General features: G+C 35.5%; 1 protein-coding gene and 1 non-coding gene across 2 annotated transcripts in view; both read right to left on the bottom strand.

Moving 5' to 3' along the window:
• TMEM167A (transmembrane protein 167A) overlaps positions 1–18,684 on the bottom strand; it is a 33,827-nt gene that overhangs the window by 8,799 nt on the left and 6,344 nt on the right. The window contains exons 2-3 of the mRNA XM_033179216.1: positions 12,620–12,729; positions 9,486–9,520 (exon numbers count right to left, since the gene is read on the bottom strand). Coding sequence (XP_033035107.1) covers positions 9,486–9,520; positions 12,620–12,729 — 145 coding nt within the window. The remainder of the gene's footprint in view (positions 1–9,485; positions 9,521–12,619; positions 12,730–18,684) is intronic.
• LOC117066301 lies at positions 11,815–11,949 on the bottom strand. Its single transcript, XR_004430272.1, has one exon. It is a non-coding gene; the product is annotated as a small nucleolar RNA U109 (small nucleolar RNA).

Here is an 18,684-nt window from a genome sequence, read left to right as displayed (position 1 = left end):
CAATATTCTATCTTCTGCAACCTCTGCTGCTGATACCCAGGCAAACAGGGCCTGGAGTGGACCTCAAGCAATCTCCAACAGACCTACAGCTGAGGGTCCTGACTATTAGAAGGAAAACTATCAAACAGGAAGAACACCTATACCAAAACCCCATCAGTACGTCACCATCATCCAAGACCAGAGGCAGATAAAACCACAAAGATGGGGAAGAAGCAGGGCAGAAAAGCTGGAAATTCAAGAAATAAGACTGCATCTCCCCCTGCAAAGGAGCGCAGCTCATCGCCAGCAACGGATCAAAGCTGGTCAGAGAATGACTTTGACGAGATGAGAGAAGAAGGCTTCAGTCCATCAAACTTCTCAGAGCTAAAGGAGAAATTACGTACCCAGTGCAAAGAATCTAAAAATCTTGAAAAAACAGTGGAAGAATTGATAGCTAGAATGATTAATGCAGAGAAGGTCACAAATGAAATGACAGAGATGAAAACCATGACACGAGAAATACGTGACAAATCCACAAGCTTCAGTAACCGACTGGATCAACTGGAAGAAAGAGTATCAGCGATTGAGGATCAAATGAATGAAATGAAGCGAGAAGAGAAACCAAAAGAAAAAAGAAGAAAAAGAAATGAACAAAGCCTGCAAGAAGTATGGGATTATGTAAAAAGACCAAATCTACGTCTGATTGGGGTGCCTGAAAGTGAGGGGGAAAATGGAACCAAGTTGGAAAACACTCTTCAGGATATCATCCAGGAGAACTTCCCCAACCTAGTACGGCAGGCCAACATTCAAATTCAGGAAATACAGAGAACACCACAAAGATACTCCTCCAGAAGAGCAACTCCAAGACACATAATTGCCAGATTCACCAAAGTTGAAATGAAGGAAAAAATCTTAAGGGCAGCCAGAGAGAAAGGTCGGGTTACCCACAAAGGGAAGCCCATCAGACTAACAGCAGATCTCTCGGCAGAAACTCTAAAAGCCAGAAGAGAGTGGGGGGACAATATTCAACGTTCTTAAAGAAAAGAATTTTCAACCCAGAATTTCATATCCAGCCAAACTAAGTTTCATAAGTGAAGGAGAAATAAAATCCTTTACAGATAAGCAAATGCTTAGGGATTCTGTCACCACCAGGCCTGCCTTAAAAGAGACCCTGAAGGAAGCCCTAAACATGGAAAGGAACAACAGGTACCAGCCATTGCAAAAACATGCCAAAATGTAAAGACCATCGAGGCTAGGAAGAAACTGCATCAACTAACGAGCAAAATAACCAGTTAATATCATAATGGCAGGATCAAGTTCACACATAACAATATTAACCTTAAATGTAAATGGACTAAATGCTCCAATTAAAAGACACAGACTGGCAAACTGGAACCATCAGTCTGCTGTATTCAGGAGACCCATCTCACATGCACAGACATACATAGGCTCAAAATAAAGGGATGGAGGAAGATCTACCAAGCAAATGGAGAACAAAAAAAAGCAGGGGTTGCAATTCTAGTCTCTGATAAAATAGACTTTAAACCATCAAAGATCAAAAGAGACAAAGAAGGCCATTACATAATGGTAAAGGGATCAATTCAACAGGAAGAGTTAACTATCCTAAATATATATGCACCCAATACAGGAGCACCCAAATTCATAAAGCAAGTCCTTAGAGACTTACAAAGAGACTTAGACTCCCATACAATAATAATGGGAGACTTCAACACTCCACTGTCAACATTAGACAGATCAACGAGACAGAAAGTTAACAAGCATATCCAGGAATTGAACTCATCTCTGCACCAAGCGGACCTAATAGACATCTATAGAACTCTCCACCCCAAATCAACACAATATACATTCTTCTCAGCACCACATCGCACTTATTCCAAAATTGACCACATAATTGGAAGTAAAGCACTCCTTAGCAAATGTAAAAGAACAGAAATTATAACAAACTGTCTCTCAGACCACAGTGCAATCAAACTAGAACTCAGGACTAAGAAACTCAATCAAAACCGCTCAACTACATGGAAACTGAACAACGTGCTCCTGAATGACTACTGGGTACATAATGAAATGAAGGCAGAAATAAAGATGTTCTTTGAAACCAATGAGAACAAACATACAACATACCAGAATCTCTGGGACACATTTAAAGCAGTGTGTAGAGGGAAATTTATAGCACTAAATGCCCACAAGAGAAAGCTGGAAAGATCTAAAATGGACACTCTAACATCACAATTAAAAGAACTGGAGAAGCAAGAGCAAACACATTCAAAAGCTAGCAGACGGCAAGAAATAACTAAGATCAGAGCAGAACTGAAGGAGATAGAGACACAAAAAACCCTCCAAAAAAATCAATGAATCCAGGAGCTGGTTTTTTGAAAAAATCAACAAAATTGACAGACCGCTAGCAAGACTAATAAAGAAGAAAAGAGAGAAGAATCAAATAGACGCAATAAAAAATGATAAAGGGGATATCACCACCGACCCCACAGAAATACAAACTACCATCAGAGAATACTATAAACACCTCTACGCAAATCAACTAGAAAATCTAGAAGAAACGGATAATTTCCTGGACACTTACACTCTCCCAAGACTAAACCAGGAAGAAGTTGAATCCCTGAATAGACCAATAGCAGGCTCTGAAATTGAGGCAATAATTAATAGCCTACCAACCAAAAAAAGTCCAGGACCAGATGGATTCACAGCTGAATTCTACCAGAGGTACGAGGAGGAGCTGGTACCATTCCTTCTGAAACTATTCCAATCAACAGAAAAAGAGGGAATTCTCCCTAACTCATTTTATGAGGCCAACATCATCCTGATACCAAAGCCTGGCAGAGACACAACAAAAAAAGAGAATTTTAGACCAATATCCCTGATGAACATCGATGCAAAAATCCTCAGTAAAATACTGACAAACCGGATTCAGCAGCACATCAAAAAGCTTATCCACCATGATCAAGTGGGCTTCATCCCTGGGATGCAAGGCTGGTTCAACATTCACAAATCAATAAACGTAATCCAGCATATAAACAGAACCAAAGACAAGAACCACATGATTATCTCAATAGATGCAGAAAAGGCTTTTGACAAAATTCAACAGCCCTTCATGCTAAAAACGCTCAATAAATTCAGTATTGAGGGAACGTACCTCAAAATAATAAGAGCTATTTATGACAAACCCACAGCCAATATCATACTGAATGGGCAAAAACTGGAAAAATTCTCTTTGAAAACTGGCACAAGACAGGGATGCCCTCTCTCACCACTCCTATTCAACATAGTCTTGGAAGTTCTGGCTAGGGCAATCAGGCAAGAGAAAGAAATCAAGGGTATCTAGTTAGGAAAAGAAGAAGTCAAATTGTCCCTGTTTGCAGATGACATGATTGTATATTTAGAAAACCCCATTGTCTCAGCCCAAAATCTCCTTAAGCTGATAAGCAACTTCAGCAAAGTCTCAGGATACAAAATCAATGTGCAAAAATCAGAAGCATTCTTATACACCAGTAACAGACAAACAGAGAGCCAAATCAGGAATTAACTTCCATGCACAATTGTTTCAAAGAGAATCAAATACCTAGGAATCCAACTTAAAAGGGATGTAAAGGACCTCTTCAAGGAGAACTACAAACCACTGCTCAGTGAAATCAAAGAGGACACTAACAAATGGAAGAACATACCATGCTCATGGATAGGAAGAATCAATATCGTGAAAATGGCCATACTGCCCAAGGTTATTTATAGATTCAATGCCATCCCCATCAAGCTACCAATGACTTTCTTCACAGAATTGGAAAAAACGGCTTTAAAGTTCATATGGAACCAAAAAAGAGCCTGCATTGCCAAGACAGTCCTAACTCATAAGAACAAAGCTGGAAGCATCACGCTACCTGACTTCAAACTATACTACAAGGCTACAGTAACCAAAACAGCATGGTACTGGTACCAAAACAGAGATATAGACCAATGGAAAGAACAGAGTCCTCAGAAATAATACCACACATCTACAGCCATCTGATCTTTGACAAACCTGAGAGAAACCAGAAATGGGGAAAGGATTCCCTATTTAATAAATGGTGCTGGGAAAATTGGCTAGCCATAAGTAGAAAGCTGAAACTGGATCCTTTTCTTAATCCATATACGAAAATTAATTCAAGATGGATTAGTGACTTAAATGTTAGACCTAATATCATAAAAACCCTAGAAGAAAACCTAGGTAGTACCATTCAGGACATAGGCATGGGCAAGGACTTTATGTCTAAAACACCAAAAGCAACGGCAGCAAAAGCCAAAATTGACAAATGGGATCTAATTAAACTAAAGAGCTTTTGCACAGCTAAAGAAACTACCATCAGAGTGAACAGGCAACCTACAGAATGGGAGAAAATTTTTGCAATCTACTCATCTGACAAAGGGCTAATATCCAGAATCTACAAAGAACTCAAACAAATATACAAGAAAAAACAAACAACCCCATCAAAAAGTGGCAAAGGATATGAACAGACATTTCTCAAAAGAAGACATTCATACAGCCAACAGACACATGAAAAAATGCTCATCATCACTGGCCATCAGAGAAATGCAAATCAAAACCACAATGAGATACCATCTCACACCAGTTAGAATGGCAATCATTCAAAAGTCAGGAAACAACAGGTGCTGGAGAGGATGTGGAGAAATACGAACACTTTTACACTGTTGGTGGGATTGTAAACTAGTTCAACCATTATGGAAAACAGTATGGCGATTCCTCAAGGATCTAGAACTAGAAGTAACATATGACCCAGCCATTCCACTACTGGATATATACCCAAAGGATTATAAATCATGCTGCTATAAAGACACATGCACACGTATGTTTATTGCGGCACTATTCACAATAGCAAAGACTTGGAATCAACCCAAATGTCCATCTGTGACAGACTGGATTAAGAAAATGTGGCACATATACACTATGGAATATTATGCGGCCGTAAAAAAGGATGAGTTTGCACCCTTTGTAGGGACATGGATGCAGCTGGAAACCATCATTCTTAGCAAACTATCACAAGAACAGAAAACCAAACACCGCATGTTCTCACTCATAGGTGGGAACTGAACAACGACATCACTTGGACTCGGGGAGGGGAACAACACACATCGGGGCCTAACATGGGGAGGGGGGAGGGGGGAGGGGGGAGGGATTGCATTGGGAGTTATACCTGATATAAATGACGAATTGATGGGTGCTGACGAGTTGATGGGTGCAGCACACCAACATGGCACAAGTATACATATGTAACAAACCTGCACGTTATGCACATGTACCCTAGAACTTAAAGTATAATAATAAAAAAAAAAGACAATAAAAAATGAAAAATTTAAAACATAAAGAAAATGAAAAACGTAACCCTAGAAGTGATGGTTCATGAAACTACATTCAAAAGAGCTTCAAGTGCTCTTGTTCAAAACGTCAGCTACAATCACATTTGAGTTTAAAATTATAATGACTATTCCTCAAAAATATATCAGAGAATGTTGAGGGTTGCCAGGAGATAATTATTTCTTAAACTTCAATTGTGTTTCAGCAATTCCTTCTTCTTTTCCATTTCACTGTCCTCATAATGCTTCATAAGGGCAGGCAGAATTCTGACAGTCTGAATGATCTTTTTTGTAACAGAAAGTATTCAGCGTAACTCAAATTCTAATTTTTCACATAAAATCATTGTGAAACTGAAATATTAGAATGCTTTTGTTAGTGCTAAGTTCAGGCTCAAAAATGGCAATCTTGCAATGATGCTGTCCCAGAATATCTCTGTGGTGATGCACTTGTACCTTTTTAATGGAGTTTTCCTTACATACTCTCTTTGAGTATTGAAGATTTTAGTTATTAATCTCAACTTGTTTGGTTACTCTGGTTGGCTATATATTTTCAATGGCTAGTTAACAGATTATCAAGTTCTTTCAGGACACAAACATTTAAAATTTTAAATTTAGAAAATGGTCTCACATTGCATCAGACAAACTTAATTGCTTCTTGTGTTTAAATACACTGACAAGATTAATCTATGTTCATTTTTTTTCCTAACAATAACAACAAAAAGGGTGTGTTTGGGAGGGAGGCAGGAGATAATAAAAAACAGAGGATAACTTCTTCCTAAGGTAGGAGTGTGTGTGTAATATATATGTCTTTATATATACATGTGTTCATCACATATATCTGTACCTATACAATAAAAAGTCCAGTATTTTTTATTATAATGAGCAAATTGAAAAAAAATCATACACAAATAATTGAGAGATGAGTACAAAGGTTATATGTTGGTATTGTCAGGGTAGAAAAATACAAAGTTGATTTGTACTAATACTACTACTAAAAATTTCAAAGATGCTTGCTGGCTGTAAAAGTAAAACTGACAAAGCTAGATTCCGATGTATTAATTTTTATAAATGGTTGTCAATAGAGGCAACTTAAGTTATATTGAACTTATGCTTACTATTTGTAAATAAGTACCCAGCTAAGTTTGTGATTTGATACAGAGATATAAACATTGTATGTATTAAAGGAAACATTGCTTTTTAGAATTAAAAAAAAAAAAGAAACTACAGCAAGTCATGCAGAAACTAGCTAAGATAACCGATGAAAGTAGCTAAACTAAACAACAGATGAAGTTCAATGTGGACAAAATGGCCTTCTATTGAAAAAATGGCATCTAGGAATTTCACAGCTAGAGAGGAGAAGTCAGTGCCTGGCTTCTACTGCTTCAAAGAGCAGGCTGACTCATGTTAAGGGCTAATGTAGTTGGTGACTTTAAGCTGAAGTCAATGCTTATTCACCTGCTGAAAATTCTACAGCTTTTAAGAATTATGCTAAATCTGCTCTCCCTATGCTCTAGAAACGGAACAACTAAGTCTGGATGACAGCATACCTGTTTACAGCATGGTTTACCTAATACATCAATGAAGGAAGTAACCGCAGATAATGGTGAAAAGAGTAAGAGAACTGTAATTAGAAGGGGAGCCTGAATATGTGATCGAATTACTATAATCTCAATGTGAAATCTGAATGAATAACTTCTTCTTATGAACAAAGAAAATGGTTTCTTGAGATGGAATTTACTCCTGGTGAGGATGCCGTGAACACTGTTGAAATGACAACAAAGGATTTAAAATATTACATAAACTTAGTTGATAAATCAGTGGAGGGTTTGAGAGGATTGAATCCAGTTTTGAAAGAAATTCAACTGTGGATAAAATGCTACCAAATAGCACTGCAGGTTACAGAGAAATCTTTCATGAAAGGAAGAGTCAATCCATGTGGCAAACTTCACTGTTATCGTATTTTAAGAACTGTCAGTCACTCAACCTTCAACAACCACCACCTTGATCAATCAGCAGCCATCAACGTTGAGGGAAGACCCTCTACCAGCAGAATGATTATGACTCAGATATATATATGTCAGATATAATCACCAGTGATTTTTAGCAACACAGTATTTTTCAATTAAGGTACACACATTGTTCTTAAAGACACACTGCTACTCCACACTTAACAGACCACTAATCTATACAAAACTTTTATATGTACCAGAAACCAAAAAAATTTGTTGACTTGCTTTATTGTGGTGGTCTGGGATTAAACATGCAGTATCTCTGAGGTATACCTGTATTACAAATACTCAGTTTGTATTTTTCAATCTCATGAGGTTTGTTTCCTTTATGGACCATCTTCTAAATTTTCCACATCTCTGAGAAGTTGAAAAACAAAATAAAACACAATACTCTAAATGGAACACAGTTTATCTAAGGGAGATGACTCTTCAATTCTCCATCCTATTTAAAGGGATTAGTTGTGAGAATTTAGGCTGTTGTCAGACTGGCTAACAACACTAAATGTCAAACGTAGAAAAAATATTTTTTATTATAAAAGTCTAACAGGCTTTATGAAAGAAAAAAGTAGTTATGCATAAATTCAAAGTTAGAAGAAGAGTACTAAAACGAAAGAATTTTTCGTGGCCATGCAAATGATTCCAAAGAGGACAGATAAGAAATATTCAATTTCAGTCCAAAGTAGTATATGTACAAATGCCTTGAGTTTTTCTTTTTTTTTGAATTAAGAAGGTTTAAAAAGGGTGTAATTTATTATTCAAGAATACTGATGAACAGCTGGGCACGGTGGCTCATGCCTGTAATCCTGGCACTTTGGGAGGCCGAGGTGGGTGCATCACGAGGTCAGGAGCTCGAGACCAGCCTGGCCAACATAGTGAAATCCCGTCTCTACTAAAAATACAAAAAATTAGCCAGGCATAGTGGTGGGTGCCTGTAATCCCAGCTACTTGGGAGACTGAGGCAGGAGAATTGCTTGAACCTGGGAGGTGGAGCTTGCAGTGAGCCGAGATCACACCACTGCACTCCAGCCTGGGTGACGGTGTGGGACTCCATCCCCCCCCGCCCCAAAAAAAAAGAATACTGATGAATGATGCAATAAAATACATTTTAATTCATTCACTTAATCATTTGAGAGTCTACTATGTGCTGGGCACAGTGTCAAATGTTACAATATACAGGGTGACTGGACAGGAGTATATTATTAACTATAAAAACATATATGATGCTACTAATCTCTTATCATGGAAAGTTGTAAGACAACCACATCTACCTTAACTTTTAATTGCTTCTTGGCCTTTTAGCTAAGATCAAGGGTAGTACTTTAACTTGAGTCAAACAGTTTGGCTATGACCACATGGGATCAACAGACAAAACAGTTAAACATTGTTACTTAAAATAGGGCAATACAGTGATTATGTTTAGATAGCTGCTCAGAAAGACTTTCATTAGATGGGAATACATCCTAGTTATCAAAATGATATACAATATACAGAACAGCGTGCTCTATACTTCCATACTATCAACATGTGTGCATAAAACCGCATACATTTATTTCCCCCAATACCAGGAATGCATGGTATTTGATATCTAAATTAGAGAGACTTTTCTATCACTGTGTTAATGAAGTATCCACTAAATCTAGTTTTACTCTTTTTTAATGTTGAGACAGAGTCTCACTCTGTCACCCAGTTTGGGGTACAGTGGTGTGATCTGGCTCACTGCAATCTCTGCCTCTCGGGTTCAAGAGATCCTTCTGCCTCAGCCTCCTAAGTGGCTGGGATTACAGATGTGTATGCCTGGCTAATTTTTGTATTTTTAGTAGAGACAGGGTTTCATCATGTTGGCCAGACTGGTCTCGAACTCCTGACCCCAGGTAATCCTCCTGCCTTGGCCTCAAAAATTGCTGGGATTACAGGCGTGAGCCCTCATGCCTGGCCTACGCCTTATGCCCAAATAGCATAAGGAAAAGTGCTTGGTACAACTTATAAACTTTTGCAAAAATGCATAAAATTGGGAAGCCTATCCTTTAAAAATTAACATATGATTTGTGCAATTATAACATAAGTAAATTGGTCAACAATTTACAGCTGAAGAAGTGGAGGGAGATTATAGACACTTACCAATTCTGGCACACTTCCAAAATATACCCAACAATCTGCATAGAATAAAAACAGAAAAAAAGTAGCTATTGATTACTCAGAAAGGTAAATCATTCTCTTCATACCATATAGGGAATTAATTGTATATTAACATATTAACCTTTAACACTTTGCTTCAAAATTGAAATCTGCTTGTTTGATGTTGAGCCCCCATTCAAGTATGAAAGTAGGACACAATGGCATATCAACCATCAATGTACAGAAACTGCTATGAACTGGAATATAAACAGTGTCATAGGTCAAATCCAGGGCAAATTAATGAGAGTCGCAAAAATTTGCATAAGGGTTTACTATTCAGTTAAAGTACTCTACTTTCAAAAGCATAAAATGTATATGGCAATTTAAGCATCGATTTTGATAAAATGTTAAATGAACATTTTTTGGTTGAATGTGACACCAAAAACATTCCTATACTAAACTTTAATTTCTTAGAGAATGTAGCTCTAAAGTTAAATAATCTATAATAATGAATTCCAATGATGTTATTTAATTACGTGTCATTTACTAAGAAGGAATTAAAAATGTGCCTATATTTTCAATGTAAGTAGAAAATCTCCTAGTTTAGAGGACACTCTATGTAAATTCACTAAATATGGCATTTAAAGCACATATTCTGGAAATAAGTATTAGAATGGAGACATATATTTCAATTGTATGAATGAATACATTATGAATTACATATTATATGGAATTATCACTTATTTGGCATGTATAACAAATCATTTTTGAAAAAAAGACCAACTGAGTCATCAATGAATAGAGATATTTTAAAAAGTAACACCGAGGACATTACTTTATTGGTCTGACCAAGTAAAAGAATTATAAATAGTGTCACATATGGTTGCAAATCAAGATAAATTAATATTATGTTATGTAAACTAGAATTATTATCTCAAGAAAATCACAATACTTAAATTCCAGAAAAATTTATAGTATATTCTTGTTTTTTGCTGAAAGAGATGGCTGGCTAGTCAATCATTACATCTGAATGGGTAAGACTGACAGAAAATTCTGGTCAGTTAAGTTCTATATATGTTCCACTTCTGAAGTATAACGTCCTGACCTGAAAGTAAAAGGTCTCTTAGCCTATCAACCATCAATGTATAGAAACTGCTATACTGGAATACACACTGTTTAGATTAAATGGAATTAGGCAAAAACATGAGTTTATTTCAAAGTATGAATATTCTGACAGGCTAAACAATTTTACTATACAAATAAAATGTCAAAAGCCATATACATCCCTGAAAATAAGCTAAAATAAAGGCCAAATTATGCTTAAATTCTATACTACTTACTGGTTGCACAACTGTGAGCAAGGTATTGTATCTCTTTAACAAAAGTACCCACCCTCAAAGAGTTGTTATGAGGATGAAATGAGTGATTATACAGAAAGTCCTTAGAATGGTGACTTACATGTACTGTGTTCATACATAGGCTAAAGGTGCATATGATGATAACTCTAGGTATCATTTAAAATTGGCTAACATTTCTTCATCAAACAATGGAATAGGTCAGGCATTTGCAAAGCCATGGCTCCTTCATTCTAGAACCCACCGAAAACCACAAGATCAAAAACTCAAGGTCTTTTTGGGTCTAACATTCTAGAAGTAACAAAATATCATTAAGAAACTGGTACAACAGGATTAACATATTAAGAACTGTTATAAATGAATAAATAATACTAACTTGGTAACTAAGAGACTTATCAGCACCACTTTGATTTTTTCCACATATTTCTCTACCTAGATATATTTCTGTAATACCCCAATTTTACTTACACACACACACACACACACACACACACACACACACACGAACCCTGTTGATTAAAAAAATGTAATTACGTTGCTTAGTTATTACGGCTAAATACCAATAAGTATATTTGCTGATAATGCTATCAGGTCTATGAAACCAGGATAAAGACCATGCAGTAATCTTCTTTTCTGCTGCTTAGTTCTATATTATTTGAAGTAGCAAAAACTGAAGTTATTTTAAACAGTGAAGTCATCAAGAACTTGCTTTATTCAATCTGTCTAGATACCACCACCTAACCATGGTATATATTCTCACTATAATAAAAGATTATGAGTCTCATAAAAACACGTAATTTTAACAGAAAGAGACTAGGCCTATAAAAATTTCTATACAAAATAATTCTTAGCTATAAATCAAAATAAAATGGTGCTTAACATGTATATAAGTGGAAATAAAGGTTTTTAAATAAAAAGCTTTCAAACAGTTGACTGTATTAGTACATATTTCAAAATGTAAAAATAGGCAGGCTGCTTTATGTAGGAGAACTATACTACCACTCAACCTTTACTAGAAGGTTGGCAGCCCTGAGAACTCCTTTGTTAATGTAGCATGTTATGAATATATTCCTGCTCCCAAAGGAATGAGGAGCAGACATTTCCACATGCAACCTACTTGCTTTTGAAGAAGAATTTTCATAATAGCATAGGGAAAGTATTCTACTACTACGTAATTATTCTTTAATGAGATAAACACTTAAATTTCTTAGATGGACATTATGCATTATATTAGAATTCCATTAACTCATCAATAGGAATAAGTGTTTACTAGAGTCTACCATACGCTTTAATTCTAAGTTTACAGTTTGCAGGTACAGAAGGGAAAGATGAAATGAAACTTTCCACTTGAATAGAAAGACTTCATGTATAGCTAAGCAACAAATAATATAATTTCAACAAATGGGTGAATATTGAAGAATAAATGCAATTAGGACTTTACTGAAAAAGGTGGAATGAAGAGAAGACAATGTCTACAAAGAAAATGGAATATTATCATAAAAACTGATGGACAACTAACATGTATTTTCACCTTCAGTAGGTTGAATCCCTCATGCTATTTTTTACTCTAACATATATTAGGTCACTTCTGAAATTCATCTTTTAGTTTAGTAAGATATTGTGAATATAAAGTTTTCGAATTTTTAACAGGAAGAAAATGAAAAAAGTTATTACAAAACCAAATTACATGTAGGAATTAAATTATGTAATACTTTATATGTTAACTTACATTCAACATCTGTAAGAACTAATTTAGGTGACTAGACATCATTAGTAACATACCCAGTTTTATTTCTGTCCAGGAGGCTGGGTGCCAAGGATCGAATATAAGCACAAGTACATATAAGCAGCAAGATTACAGTCAATAGACTCTGAAAGTTGAAAATGGCAGACTAGAAAGAAAAAAAAAAAAGAAAAATTAATATAAGAAAAACTGCATAAGTAAAAAATATTTGACAATTCCACATTTAGAGTCATGCTTTTATTTCTGCAAGCAGAATGACAAGTCTTGCAACATTTAAAACCAGAATCTTGAGGTATTCTACAGCCAATAGCTGGTTTTATGGCCTTAGCGGAATTAACTTTTCTAAGTCTTTGGCTGGGTGGAGAATGGGAAGACAGATTCAAACGCTAACTAACGTTTCTTTTAATTCTGAATTTTTTTAAGGATAAACATCCTTTAAATTTAAGCTATAATTTTCCATGAGTTGACAAATACTAGGCTAACAGATTTTGGGGAAAGAAAGCCAGCACTTGCACTTTCATTATTGGATTTTTAAAAGTTATTCATTACAGGTTGAATATCCCTAATCCAAAATCCAAAATGTTCCAAAATCAGAATTTTTTGAATGCCAAAATGATGGTAAAGAAAAAATGTTCATTGGAGCATTTTGGATTTTTGATTAGAGATGCTTAATAAGTATAATGCAATTATTCCAAAATCCCCCCAAAAATCTGAAATCCAAAACACTCTGCCTGCAAGCATTTTGGATAAAGATACTTAGCTTGTATTTAATAGTTCGAGTCCTATTCAAAAAGTTAAAATTTAACACAGGAATCACAAGAAACCATAAGTTTCGTAAGTTTCCACAGTCAAACAAAATCACAGGTTTCCAGTTAAAGTAAATGGAGGTGGACTTATTCTATTCAAAATTCAGCTCTAGCATCACCTTTTTAAGGAGGTTTCCTTGAATCCATCTGCCTCCCTTCTCTTATTTTATGTAGAACTCCCTTTTCTATTCTCATAGCAAACTGTTACCTTTATAATAATGTTCATCTCTGAAGGGTGGACATTGTGTTATCAGGTTATCAGACTCTGAATCTCCAGCACCAATCATATGCCTGTCTCACAGTAGAAGCCCAATAAGAGATAGTTGAACAAATAAAATGAAAATTGAGAAAGTGCAAGAATATTACTGTATATGTAACAAAGAATAACATTTTCATCATATACAGGTAGATAAAATATGTCAATCTCATACAACAGTCAGCAATATGCTTGTTTAGTAAACTTAGAGGCACTTTCTAAAAAACAAACAAAAAATCAGGAATGAAACAAAGAATAAGACTTATGAAAAAACTTAGTTCCATAAAATTGGTACTTGTGGCTGAGTGCTTATTTGAAAAGTCCTAAAGAATTTAGTGAGAAACAATTACAGATCTTAAGGAAATTGAGTAAGGTAGCTGGGTACATAATTAAAATATATACATCAATAGCCTTCATAATCATATTATCATTCAGGAGAAAGACAATGGAAAAAAGATAGCATCCAGAACGAACAACTAAAATACCTAGGAATAAGCTTAACAAGAAACGTGTAACATCGGCATCAAAGAAAAAAACGGACAAAATCTTAAAACATATGGAAGAACATAAAAGTAGAAGAGACTGTTGCTATGGTTTAGAAATGGTTTTCTTGTTCCTACCAAAGCTCCGGTTGAAATGTAATCCCCAGTAAGGTAGTGTTGGGAGGTGGGGCCTAGTGGGAGGTGTTTGGGTTTGGGGGTAGATCTCCCATGAATGTCAGGGTGCTCTTCTGCAGTTAGTGAGATCTCATAAGATGGATTAGTTTTCCAGGAAAGGAATTCCTTCCAGAGAGAGTAGGTTGTTATAAAGCCATGAGCTCCTCCCTCCTTTTCACCAGGTCTGTTTCCCCTTTGACCTTCTCAGCCATGTTGTGATACATAAAAGCCCTCCCCAGAAGGAGGGCCAAGCCCTACTACTACTCTCAGCCTGCACAACTGAGAGCTAAGTGACCCTTTTTTCTTAACCAATTACCCAATTTCTTTTTTTTTAATCGCAACACAACATGGATTAAGAAACCTGGTATGCCAGGTTTTTATACTGGAAGGTAACATTGTAAAGACAACCTATCAATTTAAAGTGAACCCAACACCAACAAGTTATTTTTTAAACAGACAACTAATTCTGAAGTTCATATGGAAAAAATAAAGCAAGGATAGCCAGGAGAATCTTAAAAACAAGACAACTAGAAACTGTTCCAATGTCATTTTAATCTTTTATATATGTTTATGATAAATATGTGCAAACTACTGAAAAAATTTTAAAAACTATATACATTATTTACCAATATTCTCAAGGACAAAAAGTGCTTATGCACAATGCTAAGCAGTAGGCCAAAGGGGATCAAAGATTTCAAACAGTACATCTTAAGGTATGTAAACCTTTATGGAAAGCAAGTGGAAAAATGCTGTGATTATCTCTGGATAGTTTTTTGGCGGGGGTCGGGGGACAGAGTCTTGCTCTGCTGCCCAGGCTGAAGTGCAGTGGTGGGATCTTGGCTCACTGCAACCTCCACCTCGTGTGTTCAAGAAAGTCTCCTGCCTCAGTCTCCCTAGTAGATAGGATTACAGTCATGTGCCACTATGCCTGGCTAAATTTTGTGTTTTTTTTTTTTTAGTAGAGACAGGGTTTCGCTGTGTCGGCCAGGCTGGTCTCCCGATTTCAAGTAATCTGCCCACCTCGGCCTCCTCAAGTACTGGGATTACAGGCATGAGCCACTGTGCCCAGCCATCTCTGGATAGTTTTTAATCTAATTCTCAACTTTTCTGGATTTCTCAAATTGTCTAAGTGATACTTTTATGGTCTGAAAAAGACAAAAATGATTTGTAATTACCAGTTTAATACCTGTTTTTCTATGCATAATTTTTTCATGGATATAACAAAGATACAATTTAATGTATCTTGAGTTTTAATTAAATTGGGTTTTAATCTTAACCCAAGTCAGTGATATACATTTTATAACATAAATCAGTGAATTAGCTCACGATCAATTGTAGATAAAAAGCATGGTATCTCACAATGCTTATCTTTCAAAGGTCATATTTTGAATATATATGTGAATATATTAATAAATAATATTGGATAATGACCTCATAGAAAATAAAGCAGATTTCCTCCCAGTCATCGTAACTACATGTGTATTTAGTATCCACTTTGTCTGAGAAATGAGGCACTGGGGATTTAAAAAAAGGCACATGGTATGATTCCTTCCCTCAGTTTATGGCTAACAATAGCAATTACTGATATTCACTGAGCATTTGTTTTGTGTTACCCTCATGTATCTGGGGTAAATGTTATTGCCTGTATTTTATACATGAGACTGAGGCACACAGCAGTTATAATCAAGTTAAAATAGAACATGTACTTTAAAAAGTACATAGCAACCCATTGTTGAATGTGGAAGTGAGCTATGCAGACAAAGAATGCCATTTTCGTAAGAAAAAGTCAAGAAAGACTTCATGTAGAAAGCAGGAATGGAGTCAAAACTTGAAAGGGCACCATTCACATGGGCAAATAGCAAGCTCCAGGAGAGAAAAAAAATGTGGGGAAAAAAACCCTAAAGAGAAAGTCATTACCATGTTCAGGGAATAATGAGACTCTTACTGTATTTTAAGCAAAAGATCCCTATAGTAAAATGGTTGGAAAATAAATCTGCAAAGTAGGTTTATCATCTTCCTAATGTAGTATCTAAATTCTTGACTTTGTAATGTGTTCTCTTTTCTTCTCCAAATGCGTTTTTAAAGAAACATGCTTAAATGACATAATGTCCAGGATTGTTTCTAAATAATCCAGTGCATGTGTGGTGGGAGAGGGCTAGGGCTGACGATAAAATGCTGAGAATATGAGGGTTCATTATAGGCTTCTACCTCTTTATGTTTGAATGTTTTAATAGAAGATAAAAAGGCACTTAAAAACATGCCTATTATGAAAGTAGAGTGTGTATATACGTTTGTGTGTGAAACCATTTACAAAAGAAAACCATTTACAAGTATGAAATATATGATATATACAACTTTGTTCTGGGGGTTTAAAGACTCTAAAGTTTAAAACAAATAATCTTAGGTGGTAAGTCTTTTAGACGTACTTAGACTCTGGTCAAAAGTGTGTTTCTAACTTATGGACATTAGCCTGCCACCTATAGCATTCCCCTTAATGCTTAGCATCTGTTGTCTGGTGATATAAAATTTTAGTCTCGGGGTTAAAGGAAACAGATGTTCCTCTTCAGCAGAAAAAAAAATTGCATTTTTCAACAGAAAAATGTTATTAAAAGGGAAAAGAGGAATCTAAGAAAAAGGTAAGCATATTTAATCACAAAATAGAGGAAAAGATGATAAAAAGGTGGTAAGTCAAATTCATTTAACTTGTTTAATTTTTTTCAGGGCCTTTAAGTCATGAAACTCAAGGTACTCTATTGAGTTCTGCACATGCTATCTGTTCTTGCCTGCTTGGTGAATTGACTCATCCGTCCAACCTCAACTCAAGATGCACCTCCTCTGATGTCTTCCCTGTTCCCACTCTCCATATCAAGCAGAGTCAGGATTTTTATATGTGTACAATACACACACATAACAATGTGTATGTTACAGAACACATACTGTACTGATTGTCTTCTCTATTCTATTGAGGTTTTTATCAATCCCTTGTGACTATTAAAATATAATACACAGAGAAGTCACTGAAAAACGTCAAATGAACAGGAACTTGAATACAATTGGCAATAATGAACATTTTAACAAATCCAAGAACATATTTGGATTCCAAAGAAAAAATGCACATTCAAAAACCAGTGTAGATCAGATTGCTGAATTTTGTTAACTCTTCAAGAGAAACCTCCATGTACAGCTTTGCATTTATGTTTACTTCTCAATAATATCTTGGAAAATCAAGTAGAAAGATGCAAATTTCCTTATATTTATGTTAAGGACCTAGGCTGTAGGGTAAAATAAACACCTGAGGTAATTTCCATTCAGTATCCACATCTTATAACACCTCCTGGCATTCAGATTTTCTGTTCTCTCAAGCAGCAAGCTTTGAAGGTGCTTGCACACTGGAGAGTGTGTGTTCTTCTGACTTCTTTTAATTCTTAAGAGATATACAATTTCAAAAGATCTGTAAGACTGAGTAGGCAGGTTAGCTTGACCATTACTGAGAGCTATGTCATTCTTCTAAAACATGGTAATGCAGTCCCCGAACGATTTGTCGTCAAGGCTCTTTTATTAACCCTTTGCATTGTAGACTTATCTGACAACTCATAGTCAATGAGATCTTTTGATATGCTTGAAACAACTAGTGTTACTGCACTGAGCTAATTTACCCAAACTGGAAGGAAAGAAACTTGATGAGTCAGTTACTTTATTTGATCATTTTGAAGTAAATCACATTTGGTTAGGTGTTTTGAAATAACAAAAATAATTCACAGACTTTATTTGGCCACAACTACAGGAGATGCAAAAATTAATCAATGAATAGATGGAGGGTGGTCAATGCAAAGCTAAGGAAGGGTTCCAGACATGAAATTACTTACAATGTAGACAAACCTCTAAAAAATGTTCTAATCTCAAGTCTATTTGAAAAATTAGAAATAAATTTTCAGATTTTTAAAATCATTTTATTTATTAAGATATAATTTCTAATTTTCAGAGTCATTTCTGAACACTAAAACTATATTCATTAAGCCTGATTATAAGTAAGAATTCAATATAGGAGATTTTTTAAAAAGATGAGTAAAATACTTCTAAGAGCTCAAGGTATTTATTAACAAAACTTTCAAATAAGAAATCTTAAAAAGAAACCACTGAAGACATTAGGAATAGAAGATGGAAAAAAAGGAATTATCCAAGCAATATAAAAGTGCAAAAAGAAACAATGAGAAAAGCAAAAGAAATACACACATCAATATAAACAAGCTGTGCCTAGAGAGTGCTCAATGACTGGTTACTAAGCATACTCAATCTGCAGAAAGGAGAGACTAAATCTACAGTATTTTCATTAGTTTTGGATCACTTGGACACTATGTAGCTTATTTATTTTTAGGATTACCAAA

The sequence above is a fragment of the Trachypithecus francoisi genome, unplaced genomic scaffold (genome assembly GCF_009764315.1).
Source record: "Trachypithecus francoisi isolate TF-2019V2 unplaced genomic scaffold, Tfra_2.0 Lachesis_group2, whole genome shotgun sequence".
In the NCBI taxonomy this organism is placed as follows: domain Eukaryota; kingdom Metazoa; phylum Chordata; class Mammalia; order Primates; family Cercopithecidae; genus Trachypithecus; species Trachypithecus francoisi.
The sequence above is the reverse complement of the archived record's forward strand: the minus strand, read 5'-3'. Positions and strand labels throughout refer to the sequence as shown.